The sequence below is a fragment of the Lithobates pipiens genome, unplaced genomic scaffold (assembly GCF_037356315.1).
Source record: "Lithobates pipiens isolate NorthernLeopardFrog02 unplaced genomic scaffold, aLitPip1_a1.2 Scaffold_3, whole genome shotgun sequence".
NCBI lineage: Eukaryota > Metazoa > Chordata > Amphibia > Anura > Ranidae > Lithobates > Lithobates pipiens.
This window is the reverse complement of record NW_027507790.1, coordinates 147,965,538-147,987,768: the sequence shown is the minus strand read 5'-3', so window position 1 is coordinate 147,987,768 and position 22,231 is coordinate 147,965,538. Positions and strand designations below refer to the sequence as shown.

The following is a 22,231-nucleotide window of genomic DNA, read 5'->3' as shown; positions in this document are numbered from 1 at the left end:
ACTTTGTGGCATTTGTGTAGTAATGGCTTTCTTCTGGGGACTCAACCATGTAGCCCATCTTTCTTCAAGTGCCTCCTTATTGTACATCTTGAAACAGCCACACCACATGTTTTCAGTCCTGTATTTCACCTGAAGTTATTTGTGGGTTTTTATTTGCATCCCGAACAATGTTCCTGCCAGTTGTGGCTGAACCCCTTCATTTGCCACTTCTTGATTAGTTTGAATACTGCCGATTGGCATTCTCAATTCCTTGAATATCTTTTTATATCCCTTTCCTGTTTTATTTTACTTGATTTTTCATCTATATTGCCGAGATCCAGCAATACATTACAGAAATGTCATTATTGCTGTGACACTGTTCTATACATCGCACATGAGCACTTTTGAGTTTTCATGTTCGTGTCCCATAGACTTTAATAGGGTTTGCAGGTTTGCTAGGACTTTTTGGCTGTTCGCAGTGTTTTGGTGCAAACCGAACCGGGGATGTTTGGCCCATCCCTAATCAATATTAATCAAAAACAATCCAGCCCACAAATCTCTCCGTTCTTGCACTTGTCTGCTCACCAACTCTGACTGTAGCACACATGCTGTTCACCAACCCGAGCTGCAGCTTATATAGCTCCGCCCTCAGGCTATATGACAGTTGTCACCCCGACGCATTTTGTCACAGTTCAAATGAGACATCTGAAATAACATTGTCTCTGTATGCTGTCAAAATATGTTTCACCGCATGGGTGGCCATTATGTATGGGAATTACAATATTTCGATATTTTCAAAACGTCAGCTATGGCAGGTTATCTTTTTTTTTTCTCAGTATAGATTTCTAAATGTGATGTAATGCAAACTAGTCAAAAGAGAAATAAGCAAGTAATATTTTTTTTAATACATGATTACCAAAAAATATACTGAAAAGACCTTTACTTTAGTGCATAAAAGTGTGTATTTCAAGTCATTGACATAAACACACAGTCAAACTAGTTTTGACAAGTAGTCTGGTTTATGAATTGCATTAACTAGAAAGGAAACCTACCTTGGATGCTTGTTCCAAAAAACCCTTCTTTAAATACACATTGCCTTTCAGGGCAATGAGAGCCGGGTCACTGTTCTTATTAGAAATCTAGAGGAAATAAATATTTGTTTAGGGGTTTTCGGTTTACCTGCAGATTTAATCTTACCCCTCTTGTTAAATAAAAATAAAAGTGTCCTAGCTTTCAAGCCACCACTCTCAAACTATTGCTGCACCTCAAACTCTTGAGAGTATTACAGGCAGCTAAAACAGAGGAGCTTCCCTTCTTTATCCCCCACCCACAGTTTAGCAACAGAAACATCACAATGACTATAATAAGGTCTTGCACACGTAAACAATGAATCAGCACTTTAGATAAAAAAAAAAAAAGGATCACTGGTGTATAATTACGCTTATAGCTCCTTCACTGACAGGTCAGTGTACCGGCCCGCTGCCAGTACCATGTGATCGGTGTGAAAAAATAACAGTGGATCACATAACAAGCGTACACAATGGACAGCTTCAATTCATTGTGTACTACTGTGTTGTGCTCTGTGATTTGTCACAATGAGCACATGGTACAGGACAGGGCCAGACACAACGCATCTGTACCATGTGATTAGCTGTAGCCAATCACAGCTAATCACAATAGTAAACGCTGAATGAATCAATTTCATTCATTAAAAATGGTTGTTTTTGTTAATAATGAAATTCACAGTTATAAGCAATCATAGTATGCAAAAAAAAACTGATCACCTCTCCAGAGTGTACAGTGTTACTATGGTAAGACTGTTGCTTTGTTCACAGTATGCAAAAAAATAAATAAAAGAAAATATTTAAAAAAAAAATTGAAAAAAAAATTATCGATTTTTTTTTATATTGTCACCATTCAGTGTCCCTGATCACTGCCACACCAGTCATATGATGTTGCTGTACTGCACTGGCTTTAGGTAAAGTGGCATTACAGCCAATAGAGTTTTCAGATTTGGATTTTTATTTTTATTTTTTTTATTTTAAAGTTGCACTTCTGTTTGTCAAAAAAAAAAATTTGTTTGATTTTATTTATAAAGACGATATATAGCACAACGGCTAAATCTCTGCCTGTAGTGCATGTTTAAACCTTAAAACCATAAATAATAACATGTTATTAGATTTTCACTCCAGGAGTAGATAAAGGAGTTTGAATGAATTCTACAGAAATGCTTAAATAATGCATTACAATTTACTTACATTAGATTTTAGTTGACTAAAATATGACTAAAGCTAAAACAACTGCAGATGATTAAAATGCGACTCAAACTAAAAATTTAATTTTAGTCAAAAGACTATGACTAAGGCTGGGTTCACACTGCTGCGATGCGGGAACGCTGCGAATCTGCTGCGGGTTCCCGCATCACATGCCTCCCGGCGGCAGTTCACATCGCCCTATGCGAACTGCTGGGAGTGTCAGTGAAAAGTTAATGACACCTCCAAATCAGTTCGCATATCGCAGTGCGATCTGCAAACTCGGACAGGAATCGGATCGCATGGTGTGAACACCCATGCGATCCGATTCTGCTGCTGACCAAAAAAAGGGTCCTGTACGAGTTTGGGCCCGATGTGATGCGAATTCAGCCATACTATCTGTATGGCTGAAATCGCATCGCACAGAAATCGCATGTGATTTGCACTGCAGTGCGGTGCGAATCACATCCGATCTCGTACACCGCAGCAGTGTGAACCCAGCCTTAAACCAAGTTGAAATTGGACCTTAAAATTAACAGTGATCACAGTAACATGTCAGGAATTATACTGCACTTCAAGACATATTTGATAACAAACAACATTTTGAATACAGGCCCACTTTAAAAAGGTAATCCTTAAAGTGATACTTCTCTTTTTTTTTTCCCTTAAAAATAACAAATGTTATATTTTATGTGCAGGGGTTTTGCACAGGGCAGCCCTGATCCTCCTCTTCTCAGGTCCCTCTTCAGTGTTCCTGGCCTCTCCCTCCTGTCGAGTGGCCCCACATCAAGCAGCTTGCTGTGGGGGCACCCGAGCCGCAGCTCCGTGTATCTGATCAGACACTGAGCTCTCTCTCCTTGCTAAATTACTTTGATTGGCAGCAGCAGGAGCCAATGGCGCCGCTGCTGTGTCTCAGACAATCAGGAAGGAGTGTTCCGGATGGCCGAGGCACTCGTGCACATCGCTGGATAGAGAGAGGGCTCAGGTAAGTATTTGGGGGGCTGACGGAGGCTGCTACACACAGAAGTTTTTTTTATTCTAATGCATCAAGATTAAAAACCTTCTGCCTTTACAAGCTTTACAAGTTTTGTATAGCATACAATTTTCTACAATGCATTTTATTTCCTTATGATCCCAGATGAAGAACAAGATTTCACTAATACGACAAGAAGAATGGGATGTAAAGAATAAAAGGATTTGTTCTTGGAGGATCGAATGATTACATTCCAAACCTGAAAACTAGAAGGGCCTCAAGTCCTCTAGAAGAGAATAAACCATGAGGTCTGCAGCTTGTTCATACCCAAAGTAGTTTACCCACCTGCTCAAGAGTTTTCAGGATCTCTTCAGGATCACAGTACTCCAGCATTGCTTCGGCTTTCAGCTGCAGAGCGATATTTTTATGTTCAGAATCTCTGGGTGATAAGTTATCATGAGACAGAGCCTTGATAACTGAATGAGGAAAGAAAACAAATTCCTACTGTAAATGCAAAAAAAAAAAAAAAAGGCAGAACCACCAGTACTATAAAATAGTATGCTAAAAACATCTTTACCTTTTTCACAGGAAAGAACAGCCTCTTCATATCTGTGCAATTTCTGCTGAGCCTGGGCCAGAAAGTACCACGCATGGGGGCATGAACTCGCTTTATGTACTCCTACAAATCAATATGTTTAAAAAAAAAGGATAACAGCCAGGGTAGATTTACAGAAACAAATAAATGTTTTATTGTATGTCTAAACCAGGGGATACAGAATACCTGATGAGAAGCGATCGTTTTTATCCTTGCAAAAAAAAAAAAAAAAAAAGACAGCCAGTGTAACTGAAGACCAGTGTGTTTTCTGCTTTACACACCTTTTACTTATTGAGCCCACAAGCAGCCTTTTCTGCCACACAGGGGCAAAAGAGCAAGGTTGCACAAGGTCAAGTCGTCATGCGAGTGTCAGCCAGAGGCTACCGTATCTGTCTGCATGAGATTCTAAAAAAAAAACTCAACTAAAAGTGGACTACTGTACTTCAGCATGTTTAGAATGCATATTTGATAATATTAACAGCTTACTGGTAGAATTTACTTTCTGCCTAAAGATGCTCTTTGGAAATGTGAAAAAACAAAACAGTATCTACATGGTCAACAGAAATCATTCTACCTTTGTTTTGCTACCATATACTTTGTGAGGAGTTATTCTGTCTAAAGCTGGCCACAGATTAATAGAATTTCTAGTGAAAAGTCTTAGTAAAATTTGTCCAAAAATTCTCCAAACATTTGTCGTTCGAAAGATGTTGTTTGCTTTTAACATTTGATTTTGGAATAAATTAATTTTAAGAAATGAAAACCACATACACTGTTGGGCCCCTTTCACACATGCGGACAGTATGTCCGTATTCCATCCATCCGTTTGGGGATGAAATACGGACATACATGCATTCCTATGGGATAGCGGGTGTCTACGGATAAACATCCGCAGACACCCGCTATCGTCCGCCTCCGCAATTGTCCGATTCTGCAGACGGAGGAAAATCCTATTTTTCTATCCGTCTGCAGAGCGGATCGGATGAACACGGACAGACGGTCCGTGCTCATCCGATCCCCCATAGAGGAGAACGGAGAGCTGACAGGGCGGTCCCTGCACAGTGTGAGCACCCTGTCCGCCGCCGGCTCAGCGGGGACAACGGAGCAATCCCCGCTGAGCAAGCGGATCATCACGGGGCGGATCATTACTGATCCATCCCGTGTGAAATGGGCCTTAGAAATTGAACACATTGCATCCTGCTCCTTCAAATCTTCTTGTTACAAAAACATTGATTTGACCCACTAATAATTAGAAAAACAAACAAAACCCTTTTTGTTTTTTATTTTAGCCTTCTTTTCCCAAGAATTATGGCTCGAAATTCTACCCATCTATGGCCAGTTTAAACAAAAAACAGCAAAATTTTTACATCACGGTTTCTACAAAGTACAGTGATACCTCGGTTTACAAACTTAATTCGTTCCACTACTCTGGTTGCGAACTGAATTGGTCACGACCCGAGGCAAATTTTCCCATAGGGTTCAATGTAAATCAGGTTAATCCATTCTGAACTTTTTTTTGTTTTTGAACCACAAAAATATGAAACAAAGTACAGTACAGTATGAAGAGAGAGAACACTATCCTTGCTTGAGAAGACTTCTGGCATAAAGGAAGGCGGGTGGGAGGTGATTATTGTTCAGAGGGAAAGTCCCCCCTCCATAAGGACATTGGGGAGAACGCCTTCCGAGGTTTCCTCTCTTCTTTGTTTCTCATTCTTGTCACCTTCATTACCACTCTGCACATTCTTGTCACCTGCATTATTGCTCCTCACTTTCCTCTTACCACCATGCTTGCTCTGAATTTTCTTTGGAGCCATACTGGATGTCCGGTACAGTACAGTATGTGATAAAAAGCACACAAAAAAGCTTTACAAATGTGCAAAGGGATGTATAGTACTGTACAGTATGTGCTAAAAAGCACACCAAAAAGCTTCTCAATACTGTAAGTGTCTTCACAGTACACTTTCAGTGTCTCTCTGTGTCTCTCTGTCACTTACAGGAAGTAGAGACCACGTGTCAGAGCAGGGAAGATTCGTGTTTGTGAACCGAAGCAGAGTTTGCATACCAAAGCACATTTTTGTGAACTCTTCTGTTCGCAAACAGAGTTGTTCTTGAAGAGAAGCATTCGGAACCGAGGTATCAGTGTGTATAATTGATCTATATATAAGGAAAGGAGATAAACATGTATTTTACCTTTACACAATTTTTCTACTGCCAGATCATACTTTTTATCATGCAGAGCTGTGATTCCCATTCCAATGAGGCCCGGTCCATTGTCACCATCCAACTGCACAAGCCTGTTGTAACACTGGACAGCTTCTTCGCTGATGTCTCCTTTGGCAAAGCAAGATGTACTGTGATTATAATTTTATATCAACTTTTAGACCACTGTAATCTTTCAATATAATAAAAGAATGCAAATCAAATACGCAAAAATAAAGAAAAGCATTAGCATTATAAGTAATTGTTACCAATGTTAAAAGCTGGCTAAGGGCAGATATGATAACCCCCCCAAATTGACAGTCACTAAAATAATTACATGTTTACAAAAAAAAAAAACTAGCAAAACTGTTAATTCCAAATAATTATGAAGAGCTGTTTTAGTGGGTGAGATGCGTAGGGAAGAAGTGTGGCGGGTATAGCGATGGGCATATGTGTAAGAGAAGAGTGCAAAGGGTGTTAACAGTGGACAGTATAGAGGTGTATGGACAATATGAGAGAGTGGAGGTATGTGCAGGAAGGAATTGTATTACAGTGGACCATATGTGCAGGAGAGGAGTGTGAAGGGTTATACAGTAAAAAGAATGCACGGTAGAGGAGTTTGGATGATATTGCAGTAGACCATACAAGCAGAAGAGGTGCGTGGAGGGTTATACAGTAAACAGTATGCACAAGAGAGGAGTTTGGATGGTATTGCAGTGGACCATACATGCAGGAGAGGTGCGTGGAGGGTTTTACAGTGGACAATATGTCCAGGGGTGAGGTGCACAACTGGTAATGAAGAGAACAGTATGTGCAGGACAGAAGAAACAAAAGGTATTTTAGTGGACAATATGTTCAGGGGGTATGAAGGCAGGCAGTATGTACAGGATGAGGAGTGCAGTGGTATGACAGTGGGCAGCATATGCAGGAGAGGACTACAAAGCATATAACAGTAGATAGTATGCACAGGAGAGGAATGTGGGGGGTATTACAAGGAGGAGTATGTGCAGGAGAGGAATGCAAAAAGTTTAACAGAGTGCAGAGGGTATGAAGCAGAGCAGTATGTGAAGGAGGGGAGTGAGGATGGCAAGAAGGTGTAGGAGTACAGTGCAGAAGTTAGGCGCAATCAGATTGTTTTGTGCTACCAACCCTAGGTTTTTCGGTTGACTCAGACTCTAGAGGAAAATGGGGGTGGTGAAGACAGCTGGGAGGGATTTTATTAGAGGATGGACAGGATGTCAAGGGACTGTGTAGAGATACACTTACTCTGGGGACTGTGGTGAGTTGGGCAGGTTGAGAAAGTATGCCCATCAGCAAACAGGGGATGGATGTGTGAAGAGGCTGGAGAGGAATCTGGGTTGTCAGCAGAGGGGTGTAAGGTGGTTGGGAAGGGATGTCGAACAGCATTAAGTGCATGGGGCAGCTGGGGAACAATGTCTGTTGAGAGGAGATAGGAAAGCGAAGCTGCTGAGGAGGGATGTCTGCTGGTGTGAGGAAATCAGTTTAAGAGGAAAGTCTTTTAGCTGTAGTTTCTGTAGAGCAGCCAGGGAGAGAAGCTGGGAGGTGAAGGCGTGAATGTAAAGTGATCATGGTATGCCATCTGTCAACTTGGGGGGGGGGGGGGGGGTGAGTGGCGTGGGAGGGATGCAAGGTGGGAGGGAGTGGACAATGAGCCAGGGGCAGGGCGACCTATCCTGCCAGCTGCAGAGCTTCCAGGGGATGGCTGCGGTGAAAGCTAGTTTTAGCTGCGCTTTTCACCTGCTAGTGGGGCAATTTAACCCCCACTAGCGGCCAAAGAAGGGGTCAATAGTGCCCGCAAACCGCCGCTGCGCTTTGGCAGCGCTGCCCATTGATTTCAATGGGCAGAGCATTTTAGGAGCGGTGTATATACTGGTTCTAAATCGCCCCAAAGACACTGCTTGCAGGACTTTTTTTTTTTTTGAAACATCCCGCAAGTGCACCTCTCCAATGTGAAAGCACTCGAGCTTTCACACTGGAGTGACAGAAGTGGCGCTTTACAGGTGCTATTTTTAGCGCTAAAATGCCTCTGTGTGAAAGTGGCCTGAGCATAAGGATTTTCCAAAGTCAAAGTCTATCTAATTTACTGCTAATCTTAGTGGTCTGCACACCCGATCTGATTATCTTGTGCTAGAGAAATAGGCATGAGGTAATATAATAAATGGACCAGTGCTATGATATTTTATTTCATGTGATGAAGGGTAAGCATCTAGTAGTCATCACTAAGGCAGAACAGTTAAAGACTTTTCTATCTAATTTTCTATCTTTGTGTCTGGATTGTCTGTAATTACTAGTAGTACTGCACAACACTATAAAGGATCATTTTGTACATCATGTTCGCTGGGCGAGTGGCAAATAACATGAACGTTTATATCATCATCATCCGTGTATATGCTCCTATTTTAAAACCTGATTACAACAGCAAACCTCAGTATATAGGTCACATTGATGAATACTAGGGATGATTAAACATGAAAAGAACTAGAGGAAAGGAAAGCTGAGAAGTCACTTATGGCCTCCAATCAGGTTACAGCTGTCATATTTATAGTCCAGATGACAAAAATGTAATGTAATATCTATATAATTTACAAGCCACTGTTTAATATAATGTTTAAAATATATTGTCTTCTTTTCATACCTCTGCTCACTCTCTCACAGACTTCTACACTAAGAAATGAACACTTATGGGAGAAGCTCCAACACAGAACATATCATGTAATTAACGTAATGATAGACCTGCCCAGCTACAGCATATACTGTATGTTTAGGTCCCTTCCTTCACATCGTTCTGTTTTGGTGTATTACGTTAACATTCTGTCCTGCATTTAAGCACATTGCATTCAAGTCTAACGCTATCTTTTTGTGATCTTTAAAAAGTTTATTTGGACCACACTGGCAGATACTGAATCATGAAAATGGAGATTTATTTATTTGGTCTGTTCTGCTTTGTTTGTGGGGATGAAAGCCACATACAGAACCTTCTCTTACATTGTGTGTTGATCTTCACAAATTATATTTAGGTTTTAGGAGACAATTGACACTTTTGTTGTTTTTATTTTTATTATAGAGGATTTATATAGTGCCAACAGTTTGCTCGGTGCTTTACAAAATGAAGGCAGGCATTACAGTTACAATACAATTTGGTACCAGAGAAATCAGAGAGGTCTGCTTGTTAGAGCTTACAATCTAAGAGGGAGGGTCAACTGATTAAAAAAAAAAAAAGAAGAGGGATGAGCTGATGGAGAAAGTAATAACATAATGTATTAGTTAGAAGCAGTATAGGCTTCTCTAACCCATTAATGCCTACTGTTCCAATATTGAAATATTGGGAGTTATTTATATCCTACTGCTCTAGGTAACGTGAATTCTATGCCCAAATTAAAGAAAAAAACTTTCAAGATAAGGCATAAATGGGTAAAATCGAAGGGTTTTCAGGGATCTTCTAAAGATAAAGAGATAGTCAGAGAGATTGGGGTAGGGAGTTAGAAAAAGGATGGGAGAAGCTCAGGAGAAGTCCTGGAGGCGAGCATGGGAGGAGGTGTCAAAGAGCTAGAGAGCAGGAGGTCTTGGCAGGACCAAAGAGAGCGGTTTGGATGATATTTTGAGACCAGATTTGTGATGTACCTGGGAGCAGAGATGTGGAATATAAGGGAGACAGCACAATTAAATACAAGAGGGTTATGATAAGCTATTCTTAAAAAAAATAGCCCAAAGTTTTTTCCTATTTGGGATAGAGTCAGGTTTTTAGTGCGCTTCATACATGTAAGGCTTTATTGGGATTTAGGCCCTGTAGGTCAAATCCTGGTATTTTCATGCAAATGAAAAGCACAGGTACAGCATTCAGCCTTGCCGCCAGCAGCCTATCAAAACCTATGACAGGCTAAAATATGCAGTGGCTGGGACGTATGCTGGGCATGCATAATTCAAGCACAAAAACACCAGGATGTGGTATACAAGGGCTAAAATGTCCAGCGTGCATTAGGCCTAATCGCTGTTTTTTTTTTTTTTAACCTCCTGTGTCAGTGACAATTGTCACATTTTAGACTTTCCCTCACTTTCTATTCAAGTAACAAATGTGACCATAAGTTGGGGGGGGGGGGGCGGTTGGGATTTGCCCAGTGGGGGACAAAGCAATACAAAATAAACTGCTATGTTATCTAACCTTTATCATATCATTTATCAAGCACTTATATGAAAACTGTGCTGGGATGAATATGTATGATCCTTGCCTGTCCATTATGCTAATATGTTGTAATGTTACATAATGCATACACATTCCAGGTCGGAAAGTCAAAGTACAATGTAAATTTCATATCCAGAAGACAGTAAAAACAATCCTAAGACATATTTTCTCTCTGCGGATTTCCCTTTATATGTTTAGTGCTTATTGTGTAAGAAGCGCATGGAAAGCTAGTCCAGATGTCAGTTATTTGCACCACTGCATGTTCTCAAAGCTGGTCCAATCAAGCCTAATTTTGCTACTGATGTGGTTAAAGAGGAATAAACTGCCTTCACATGATCACACGCTTAAATAAGAAACGCGAGAGAGAAACAGAAAGATACACTAAGTGGTGGCAGACTTTTATGTAAAAAAAAAAAAATGTTCAAAACCCCAGAGAGGAATCCGATTGTATAATCAGTTCCAGCAACATTTTTTGTTGTTATATCTTTTTTTCTCTGGATACGCTGGGGTTGATTTACTAAAACTGGAGAGTGTAAAATCTGGTGCAGCTCTACATGGTGGCCAATCGGCTTTCAACTTCAGATTGTCCAAGTGTTGACAACCAAAAAAATAAAAATGAACCTGGAAGCCGACTGGTTTTCATGCAGAGCTGCACCAAAATTTGCACTCTCCCATTTTAGTAAATCAACCTCACCGAGTTATTTGATGCTAGAAAAGCTGCCAATATTTATCTGCCGCTTGAGCCTAGTAAAATTAGGAGAGTCTGAAACTTGAATGTCTGGAAGGACTGACTGCCTGTACAAGGAAAAAAATGCTTTTGAGGCTACCACTGCAAATGGACAGGGAATGAAAGGCTGTTATTACAAATTATACTGAAACCAACTTCAAGCAATCTAGATCAATTTATTAAAAAGGTACCTGATCAACTAGTCCAGTAATTGTCACACATTTGTGCTTGGATCTCATCTAAGGTTCGGTTCACACTGCCGAGACTTGTCCTGCGACTTGAGGTCTCACAAGTCGGATCCCATGTTAGATCAATGAGAGCCTTCTTAATTGGCCCTACTGAATTCGTTAGGACTAGAAAAGGTTCCTGAACTACTTCTAGGAGACTTCTATTGGACTTGTTCCCATAGACTTTAATGGAAGTCCCCTCCAAGTCACATCCTCCTATATATTTGATATCATTTGAATCTGACGTGACAGGAAGACTACCCAAGCATTCTCAAAGTTGCTTCTAAAGTCACATGAAAGTAGTACTTAAGTCACCAACAAATCACTAGGAAGTCACACTGTAAAGGCCTCGTTCACGCCATGGTGCAGGGTTGTCAGTTTTTCTACACGTGTTTGGAATGGGCTCCAAAAAATAAATAAAACAATGGTTCTGTATGTGCCCTGTTCGCACCACAACTTGCAGATTTGTTCTGTGCAGAAAGCTGTAACGTATGCAGTTTTCTGCACGAAAAAAAACAAAAAAAAAACACTTGATATGAAAACATTGGCTTGAACGGGGCACATAACTGACACACATAAAAACTGAGGTCAACATGCATAAAAACCTCACTGAAACTCACATAAATACTGATGTAAACTGATGCCTCTGCAAATGAAATCTGCATGGTTTTCCCGTCAGTTTTCATGCACGTGTGGTGTGAATGAGCCCTTAGTCGCCTGACTTTCAGGTCAAGTTTTCCCATGCTCAAAAAGCATACTTACCGAACATATTCACCTGGAGCGAGTAGAGTTTGTTGGAACTAGTCATCAATGCGCAACTATTAGCAATATCCATCATTTTTTATCAGGGCAAATGTTGTAGCCGTCATATAGAGGACCCACTATATTCATTCCCACTTATATACCATTGCACACATTTAATGCCTTAAAAATTAAAATGTTGGACTAATATTGCATTTATCCTTTACATCAGTGGTTCTCAACCTCAGTCCTCAAGTACCCCCAACAGGCCATGTTTTGGGAACTTCCCTTAGAGAAAATAGATCTTATGAATACCATGTCATTGATATTGATTTAAAGCAGCTGTGCAAAGTAAAGGAAAACATGATCCCGTTGGGGGTACTTGAGTACCACTGCTTTAAATCCACTGAACATTTATGCTATAGTCATTTATTATCTTCCCAGCACAAAGTGGGAAACCAAAAGGAACAATCAAAAGTTTGCCTACCGAACTTAATGAAGTGTAAGCTAAGTACTTCCAGAGGATAGGTGAGGGTAGGGTAGGCTGTCATCATGCTGTAACAGATCTCTTTTAGCTTTGCTTCTTCATGTGGAAGCTGGAAAAAAAAATATTGAAAAATGTTTCCACTGCAAGACTTAAGGCTTTACAGGTACAAAGTATAAGCCAAATATGGATCATTTATACCCATTTTATTACCTTCGAATAAATGTATGAAATACACATGACTTTCCCCTGAATTGTTACAAGCATGCTTATTGCTTAGATCAGTGGTGTCCAACATGCAGCCCACCATCTATTAGGCACCAGAGAGCAGCAGGGTGGCACTGGGTGCCAGAGGCTGGAATGCTCTGAGTTCTACCAGAGAGGAAGACTTTACACTGAAACGTAATGGAGTAATTACTGCCCACAGCACAAGTAAAGTCCTGGCCTCAAGGAGAGAGAGTGGCGTGGGAGTGTGTGATCAATAACTGATCACCAATGCTGGGGGGATGAATGCCACTGACCACCAATGTGGGGGGTGCGTGTGGGGAAAGGGGTGAAGGAAAAACTGAACAATGCAGAAAGGGGGAGTTGAGGATATGTGGAGATATGAGAGGGATGCAAGCAGCACTGCAACTAAGCACAACTGGGGGGTGTAAATAGCACTGCAACTACCCACCAATGTAAGGAGGAGATTATTAGTATTCCACTATTGCTGATGGTTATTAAGGCAGCCACATGCTGGGGTTTTGACTACGGCCCCTAACACCTAAGCTAGGGATTTTAATTGTGGCCATCAACACCAGTACTGGGGGATACTATTACTGCTAATTATTGGGCTTATTTAATTCCCACTTCCTCTTCAGTGTGTACTGCAATAATTTGATGCAATGCACTGCAGCACACAAAAATGTGAGGCTATTGTGCAGCCCTCTTGAAGTGTCTGGTGCTGCGCTTGAGAATTCTGTCATTTTGACCACTACAGTGCTACACAGTTGAGAGATGGTGATTTTTTGGGGGATTTATCCAAACCTGCTTAATTCATGAAAGGATCACTGTAAACTGAACACAATGTATACCTAGGACAATTACAAAGTGTACCTAAGATATTTCAGTATGTCGTAAGCCTAGCCTAGGGCCTCAAATTTGGACTCAGGAACTATTCCTTTAACCAATTGCTGTCAATTATTTATTTTTCACACACATTAAAATCAGCATTTTTTGCTAGAAAATTACTTAGAACCCCCCAAAATCTTATATTTTCTGAAAGCAGAGGCCCTTTTTTTGTTTTTTATGTCACAGGTTTTTGTGCAGCAGTTTATCAAATGTGAATTTTCAGGAAAAAAAATACAGTGCACACGAACAATACCCAAGGTTTTTGGTAAAATATAAAAAATGAAAAACTTTCCTATATTTGTACTTACAAATGAAAGTACACTGCATGTTGCATTTTATCTTTGATAATAAACACTTTACAAAACTAAACAAATAAAAATCCTTTTAACAGCTTACCTGTAAAATCCTTTTCTCCGAGTACATCATGGGACACAGGGTACCATAGTAATCACTATGTGGGTATATAGGCACCTTCAGGTGATGGACACGGACACTGGTATACCCAATACAGGAATGTCACTCCTTATATAACCCCTCCTCCTTCCAGGAGTATCTCAGTTTTTGTAGCAAAGCAATATACCTAAACCCCAAGAAGAGGGGAGGGACCGCTGTATCCCATGATGTACTCCAAGAAAAGTATTTTACAGGTAAGCGGTTACAAAAATCCTATTTTCTTTCTTGTACATCATGGGACACAGTGCACCATAGTAATCACTATGTGGGACATCCCATAGCAATGCTATTTGAGGGGAGGGAGAGACAACCCATAGGGCACCCCTAGACTTGACTTCTACTGCTGCCTGCAGTACAATGCGCCCAAAGTCGATATCCTCATGCCTCCTCACATTCACCTGAACTTGGAGAAAGTATGTACTGAAAGACTAGGTTGCGGCCTTACAGATCTTAGCCACTGAGGCCTGGTGACGCACTGCCCAAGAAGCACTAACTGCTCTGGTAGAGTGTGCTCTGATTTGAAAAGATGGAATCTTACCCCTTAAATCATAAGTATTAAGTCTGTAAATTAGTGAATTATAACCTGCCGAATCCACGTAGCGACAGTGGATTTCAACGCTGCCTGTCCTTTATTAGGACCTTCGGGCAGAACAAATAAGATATCGGTTTTCCGAATCTGAGCAGTTTGACCGCTCTCACCACATCAAGATAATGTAGTGACTTCTCTTCCCTGGAACATGGTTTTGGAAAAAACGATGGCAGGACAATATGTTGGTTCAGGTGAAAATCTACGACCACTTTAGGCAAAAAATCTGGGAGAGGGTGTAACACCACTCTGTCCTCATGAATAATTAACTATGGCTCTTTAGAAAAAAAAAGAGAAGCCAATTCCAAAACCCCCCTTGCTGAGGATATAGCAAACAAGGACACTAGCTTCCTTGTCAGAGGGACTAGAAGAATATGCTGTATCGAATTCTGCCTACGATATATCTCCGAGGATGCCAACCCTTGGATTCACACCTAGGAAACACAAGACTCTATAATATATAGTCCTCAAAGCTGGCTTCCTTGCATTAGTTATGGTAGAGATAACTGACCCAGAAAGCCCACGTTTCTTCAGAATGTGGGTTTCAATAGCCAAGCCGTTAAATTTAGCGTTCATAAGGTAGGATGGAATATCGGCCCCTGTGAGAGTAGGTCTGGCCATAGTGAAAGGGACCAGGAACCTCCACTGCCATCTTTACGATTTCTGCATACCATGACCTTCTGGGCCATGCTGGAACTACCAGAATTACAGGCTTTCTTTCCAGCTTGATTCTGCAAAAAAGCCGTGGCAGCAACTGAATAAAGGAAAAAACCGAATTGAGTGAAAACTGACCCCGTGGGGTCACCACACATCTGTCTCTCATGTGAGTAGATCCCTTGTCTTTGACAAAAAGTGGACCAACTACATGTTGAACCTGGATGCCAAAAGATCTACATCCAGCATCCCCCATCCTTGGCATATAGCCAGAAAGATTCTGGGGTGAAGGGACCACCATCTTCCCTAACAACCTCATGCAAAGGCGAATGGAGGAATCTCTTTTTGATCTGACCATCTGCACCAGCTCTCTTATGGCATCTTATGCCTGAGGCAAGAACGCCTTCTTCTGGGCTGTGTCTATGATCAGACTCAAGTACTCCAGCCTTTCTAGCGATTTTAAAGGAAAACGTCTCTAATTTGAGAATTCAACCCAGATTTTCCAGGTATTTGGTTGTAATGCGCACTCTTTTCTCAAAACGAGCCACCGCCTGGTTTATTAGCAAAAGATTGTCTAAGTACACCAAGACTGTTATACCCTGTGCCCTCAACCTGGCTAGAGTTGGAGCCAGAACTTTTGCAAAACACCCAAGGTGCTGTAGCTAGCCCGAAGGGCAAGGCTACAAATGAAAAGTGCTGCTGTTCTACTTCGAACCACAGAAACCTTTGGTGAGCAGGAAACATAGGGGCATTCAGATATGCATCCCTGATGTCGATAGACACCAGAAGTTCTCCTTCTTGTAGGATAGAAACTACTGAACTGAGATTATATTGATATGAGATACTTTGAAGACGAGGTGACTCATTTTAGAGAGGAAAATTCCATTTTTTTTTTTTTTCTGTTTAGCAGCACAGCCCGGCACTTATGTGTCTTTCTATCCATATGTTTGAGGTTACCTGAGCTAGGCTGCACTATATATGGCCTTTTTGAGACGCAATTGAATTTACAATATGATTATCTGTTTATACTGGGCCTTTGTTTTTATTTTATTTTATTTATTTTTTTTCCTCTTCTTTTGCTACCTTTATTGTCTTGTGGAACATTATAACATTTATGTATCCTCCCCTCATCGAGACATTTGTCTCTTTTTCCCTCATTTTTCTGTCTGATGTCTCAGTCACATGTCTGAATTGCTATGTTATGCTTAATTTTCAATAAATATTTGTAAAAGAAACTACTGAACTGATCAACTCCATGCGAAAGGAGCAGATCTTCAGGAACCAATTTCCATTCTTTAGCTCTAGAATGGGTCTGACATCTCCATTCGGCTTTGTTACCGTAAAGAGGTTTGAATAAAACCCCAAACCTTGCTCTTCTGTGGGGATCTGTATGATCACCCCCTGAGCCAGTAATCAGTTTAATGCCCAAAACTGATATTGCTTTTTCCCTGGATCTTTGGGAACGTTTGATCTCAGAAAATTAGATAGTGGAATCTCCCAAAATTCTAGTTTGTATCCTAGAAATACCGTGGAGATGATCCATGTGTCCTGATTGCCTCTTGCCAGACTTCTGAGTATTGCAGAAGTCTTCCCCCCACTCTAGCGAGGGGAGCACCTCTTCATAATGAGGCTTGAGAATGATTTGCAGATTTGTGGCCCCAGGTCTTTTGTGCCTGGGCCTGACCCTGAGGCTTTCCTCTAGAGTCTGATGGTGGAGGCCATTGCCACTGCCTAGAGGCGGATAACCCTGGAGCAGGGGAAAGAGTCTGTTTAAATGAAGGACTTTATATTTTCTTTTGACTGGCAAAAGAGTACTCTTCCCACTAGAAATCGTTTGGATGCATTTGTCCAAATCATCCCCAAATAGTCAATCCCCATGAAAAGGGAAACTAGTCAGAAGCCTTTTGCAAGGTGCTTCGTCTGACCAATCTTTTAACTACAGGGTCCTACACGTGTACTAGCACAAGCGCAAGGCAGGATGCCTGGTGAAGAGTCTTCCATGGCTTCTATGGCAAAACGTAGCGCCCTTGGTAGTTCGGCCAAATCGTGGGCCTGTTGTGCAGGGACTTCATTTTCTAAACTGGTCCTTTAGGGACTGACAGATGCCTACTGCAGCGACTACAGGCTGAGTAATGGCCCCGCCAAGGGGGAAAAAAAAAAAAGGAGGATTTTAAAAGGAATTCCAACCTTTTATCTGTTGGATCTTTAAGCATTTGTACATTGTCTACTGGCAAGTTAGAATATTATTCACAATAGAAATCGCAGCATCAACTGCTGGTACATTCCATTTTTTGGTGAATTTCTCCTCCATGGGATAGAGTGCTGTAAATCTCTTTGAGGGAGAAATGCTTATCCGGATGATCCCATTCAGCTTAAGTAAGCTTTTCAAGTATGCATGTACAGGAAATGCATGAAAAGGCTTTGAAGGTTTTAAGGAACCTAAAGGAGAAACAGAACTTTCAGCTGGCTTCGTTAGGGGTAGCTTGAAAGAAGCACTAACCATCTTCGTAAGAGATTGTACCAGCAATCTCTCAGATTGCGAGGCTGAAAAAAAAGGTTAATCTACCATTGTTTCCTCTGTAGAGGAGTAATCGGTTTGCCTTTCCTCCTGATCGCCTGAGAGTAACACTTCATCCTCTACCCACTGTTCCTTTGGTAAGGGGTATGAGGTGGGGAGGGGGATCTAAAATGCTTCCTATCCTTTTGGATAGGGATGCGATTAAAGTCACTAATCTTCCTTCTAGGCCCTGCAGGGCGGACGAAAATGCATCTTTAGTCATGTATACAGGGGCTGATATGTGAGAAGCAGTTGCATCACCAATTGGTCCCAATGACCCACCCTGGTTTGCTATATCTGGTATCTCAGGAGAGGAGGACAGTGTGGAGGCACGACTGGAGTTCCCAGTGCCTGGGGGTGGAATTTTTGGTACCTTTGTGGTGTCTTTTTTGGGAGCCATAGTGCTGAGCACAAAAAAAAAAACAGAGGCATTAACTAAATGCACACTCTCTGAGCAAATAGTCTTAGCAAAATACAATGCTAATAACGTTCAGTTTTAGTGTTGTTGTAAATGTTATTTCCTGTACTGGAAATGCCTGCATCAACCTTACGTGGCCCCAGCGCTCCCATGTCCTGTGCGTCTGACTCCAGCTGTCAGCTGTGAGCGTCTGTCTCTTGCCCCCAGCGCCTGCGCAACTCACGTCCTGAGTCACGCCCCCTCCATCAATCACACATGTCCCCCCTCTGTATAATTAGCCCTAGTTTGTGCACCCACGGACGGCATTTGATACACTCCTTGAGTGAGAGGGGTGGGAAGGGAGGGCTGGGAGTGGAGAAGTTTGAAAAGTTTGTGCTGTTTAATTGGGACTTCTGAGCTGACTGAGATGCAACTTACTAAGGTGTGCATTTACTCCCTAGTGGAGACTTTAGGCATGACATTTTACATATGGAAGAAAAAAGCATAGGTGGACTTTTTACAGTGAAATGGCAATAAATTACAGTAACTTAAAATGATTTATAGGAGATACTTTAAAAGCCTTTGCAGTTCATCTTTGTAGCGTTATTCACAAATGATGGTCCTAGAATTAATGCTTTCACTCTGACTTTCACAGACACACCACACATGTATGGTGCAAACACTGTTTACAAACTGTACATGTGCTGGACCTAAAAAAATAATATAATATATATAAAATAAATATACAAAATAAATATAATATATATATATATTTATTTTATATTTTTTCACACACTTACATGTTTTTGTTTTTTTTCCATTTAACTTTATTGCCATTACAAGGGCATGACCCTTCTCATCACTGTAAAAGGGACAGGCCAGCTGAAGAGCCACCCTGATTACTATAAAGCCTAGTAAAAAGGGGCTGAATGTCGGCTGGTTCAATAGAAACTGACAATTGGCCCGCATGTATGGTAACCGAAAAAGGTCTGCTGACCTGCTCCTGCTCAACGCTCTCAGCCAGTCGTTCAACTCAGAAAAAATACTACAAAAGAACTGATCAGTGGCTGTAAGAAATATCAAGCTCACAACTTCAGCTGCAGCCAGAAACTTATTTTGAATAAAATTCCGCAGAGTGGTACTGTGGATACGGGAAATTTGGTAACTAATGCCACGTCCCGATAAATTGGATTTTTAGAAAAAAGGTTTGTGGATGATGGACTTTATAGGCATAACACAAGTATATTTCAGTTCAATTGGTTCCTCTGATTTTCAATGAAACATGATGAAATGAAATCAAGTCATCAAATCACATATATAATGCTCTAGAATAGACATATACAAACCAATATAAGATGTACCTTAGACAAGCAGAGAACAAAGTCCTGATAAAGTGCACGGTGCTCTTCTCCTGGTACCTCTTCCAGGAAGGAAATTGCATTTTCAAAGGCATTTAAGAGCTAGAATAAAAGTGGGTTTCATATTATCTTATCTTAATGAAAGCAGTTGAAAAATAAAGCACATTTGCTAAATAACTATCTGCAATTTATTTTAAAGTGTACATTGTGTACTCTTACAATACACCATAAAAACACCCAATTCTCAAAATAAAACTAGCTACAAATAATTGTAAAGATGTGGCAGGCTTTGTGCGTGCATATTTCCGCAAAAGAATTTTTTTTGGAAATAACTTGAAACTGACAAGTAATTGACATACATCATTGTTTATTCTGTATTTAATGAAAACAAAAAAAATATATACATCAGTCTTTGCTTTAAATTCAAGAGAACATTTTAAACAACAAAACAAATGAAAATGGCATGGTCAGGAAAAACAGGTCCCATGACCTTTAGAGGCAATCACTGCAACAAGCAATTTCTGTAGCTCTTAATGAGACTTCAGACGCCAACAGATAATTTGATCCTCTCTTCTTGAACTGCTCCAGCTGTCTCAGGTTTGAAGGATGCCTTCTCCATACTGCATCTTTTAGCTCTTTCCATAGACGCTGGATAGGATTCCGATCAGGGCTCACACAAGGCCACTTAAGATAGTCCATCATTTTGCACTCAGCCATTCTTGGGTGCTTATAGCTGTATGTTTTGGGTCATTATCTTACTGGAGGACCTATACCCTGCTACTAAGACTGAACTTTTTGACACTGGGCAGTATGTATCAATCCAGAATTAGTTTATAGGTCTTGAGATCTCCTTGTCCTCTTCTCAGACTCAAGGCACCTGTACCAGATACATCAGAGCAGCCCAAAAGACAGCTGAGCCTCCGCCATGTTACACAGTAGGTACTGTGTTCTTTTCTTTTCGTTAAATTTAAATTTTTTTCGTCTGTGAAAGTAGAGCTGATGCGGTCTGGGTCTTTTTATTCAAGACCAATGTTGCTCTGAAACCCATGGATGATGCAATGAGACACTGATGTACAAGAACCTATGAGCTTGAGTGAGGGAAAAAAGTATTTGATCCCCTGCTGATTTAGTACGTTTGCCCACTGATAAAGAAATTTTTAGACTATAATTTTAAAGGAAGGTTTATTTTAACAGCGAGAGACAAAAATATCAAGAAAAAAAGCATTTAAAAAAAGTTATAAAATTGATTTGCATTTTAATGAGTGAAATAAGTATTTGATCCCCTATCAATCAGCAAGATTTCTGGCTACCAGACGTCTTCTATACAGGCAACGAGCTATGATTATTAGGAGAACTCTCTTAACCTCCCTGGTGGTGTGATTATTTCCGATTTTTGGTGCTGAAAGTGGTAATTATTTTTTCACCCCCATTACTAGTAAAAAAATAATAATAAAAATGCCATAAATATATCCCCTATTTTGTAGACGCTATAACTTTTATATATATATACATACTGATGAAGAAATTATTAATTTTTTTAATTTTTTGGGATATTATAGCAAAAAGTAGAAAAATATATATATATATTTTTTCCAAATTGTCAGTTTTTGTTTATAGTGCATAAAAACAAAAAAAATAAAAAAACGCAGAGGTGATCAAATACCACCAAAAGAAAGCTCTATTTGTGGGAAAATTAGGATTTTTCCATCATACTTGCCTGTAAAATCCTTTTCTTGGATTACATCACAGGACGCAGAGCAACCACAATAGTGACTATATGGGTTATACGCCACCTACTGGTGGATGGACACTGGCAGATTGTCAAACAGTAAGTCCACCCCTATATAACCCCTCCTACATGGGAAGGACCTCAGTTTTGTAGCAAAGCAACGAATATCCCAAAAAAAGATGGGAGGGACCTCTGTGCTTCCGTGCTGTACTCCAAGTAAAGGATTTTACAGGTATGACAGAAAAATCCTAATTTCTTTATTGTACATCACGGGACACAGAGCAACCATAATAATGACTATATGGTATGTCCTAAAGCAATGACCTTGAGGGGAGGGAGACAATCACAGAAACTGCCACCTGAGGAGGACTCCTTCTGCCGCCCAAAATATTTATCAACATTCATTCTTTATTCTTTTTCATATTTTAATGTAAATCAGTATACCTACTAAGTAGATTATACATCCATACCCTACTCATCCATACACTATGAGGTTATTATTTTTCCTTTGTTTTTTCATTTTTCTTTTTCCATATCTATTAAGGGTCTACTTCATGTCCATACATCGATCGGAAGTCACTCCCCCCCCCAATAAGTGCGGGGGTTTATGTGTTCAATATAGTACATTTATAGTACAGTTATAGTGATTCTCCGTATCGTTTATTATGGATGTGTTAATGGAACAAATACATCTTTGCAAATAAGTATTTTAAATCATAAATTTTGATTTTATTCATGGTTCATGACCTATATCACACCAATTTAAGATTTGCATATCAATCATTTTATATTATTTTGTCAAAAATCGATGGCACAACTATAAGCCCATCCCCACATGCCAAGGTTCTAGGTGTAGTCCTGGACTCCAAACTTTCCTTTAAGCGCACGTCCAATCGCTGTCCAAATCCTGCCGCCTCAACCTCGGCAACATCTACAAAATATGCCCCTTTCTAACCAATGTCACAACAAAGCTCTTAATTCACTCGCTGGACATCTCTCGACCTGAACT

At 40.5% G+C, this 22,231-nt stretch overlaps 1 protein-coding gene across 5 annotated transcripts in view; it reads right to left on the bottom strand.

Annotated features, from left to right (window-relative positions):
* SKIC3 (SKI3 subunit of superkiller complex) overlaps window positions 1–22,231 on the bottom strand; it is a 204,780-nt gene that overhangs the window by 147,859 nt on the left and 34,690 nt on the right. For 4 of the 5 annotated variants that reach the window (XM_077462372.1, XM_077462373.1, XM_077462375.1 and 1 more), the window contains exons 7-12: window positions 19,497–19,595; window positions 12,379–12,487; window positions 5,987–6,127; window positions 3,782–3,883; window positions 3,550–3,680; window positions 1,032–1,118 (exon numbers count right to left, since the gene is read on the bottom strand). In XM_077462372.1, coding sequence (XP_077318498.1) covers window positions 1,032–1,118; window positions 3,550–3,680; window positions 3,782–3,883; window positions 5,987–6,127; window positions 12,379–12,487; window positions 19,497–19,595 — 669 coding nt within the window. The remainder of the gene's footprint in view (window positions 1–1,031; window positions 1,119–3,549; window positions 3,681–3,781; window positions 3,884–5,986; window positions 6,128–12,378; window positions 12,488–19,496; window positions 19,596–22,231) is intronic. The other variant, XM_077462378.1, reaches the window with a different exon arrangement.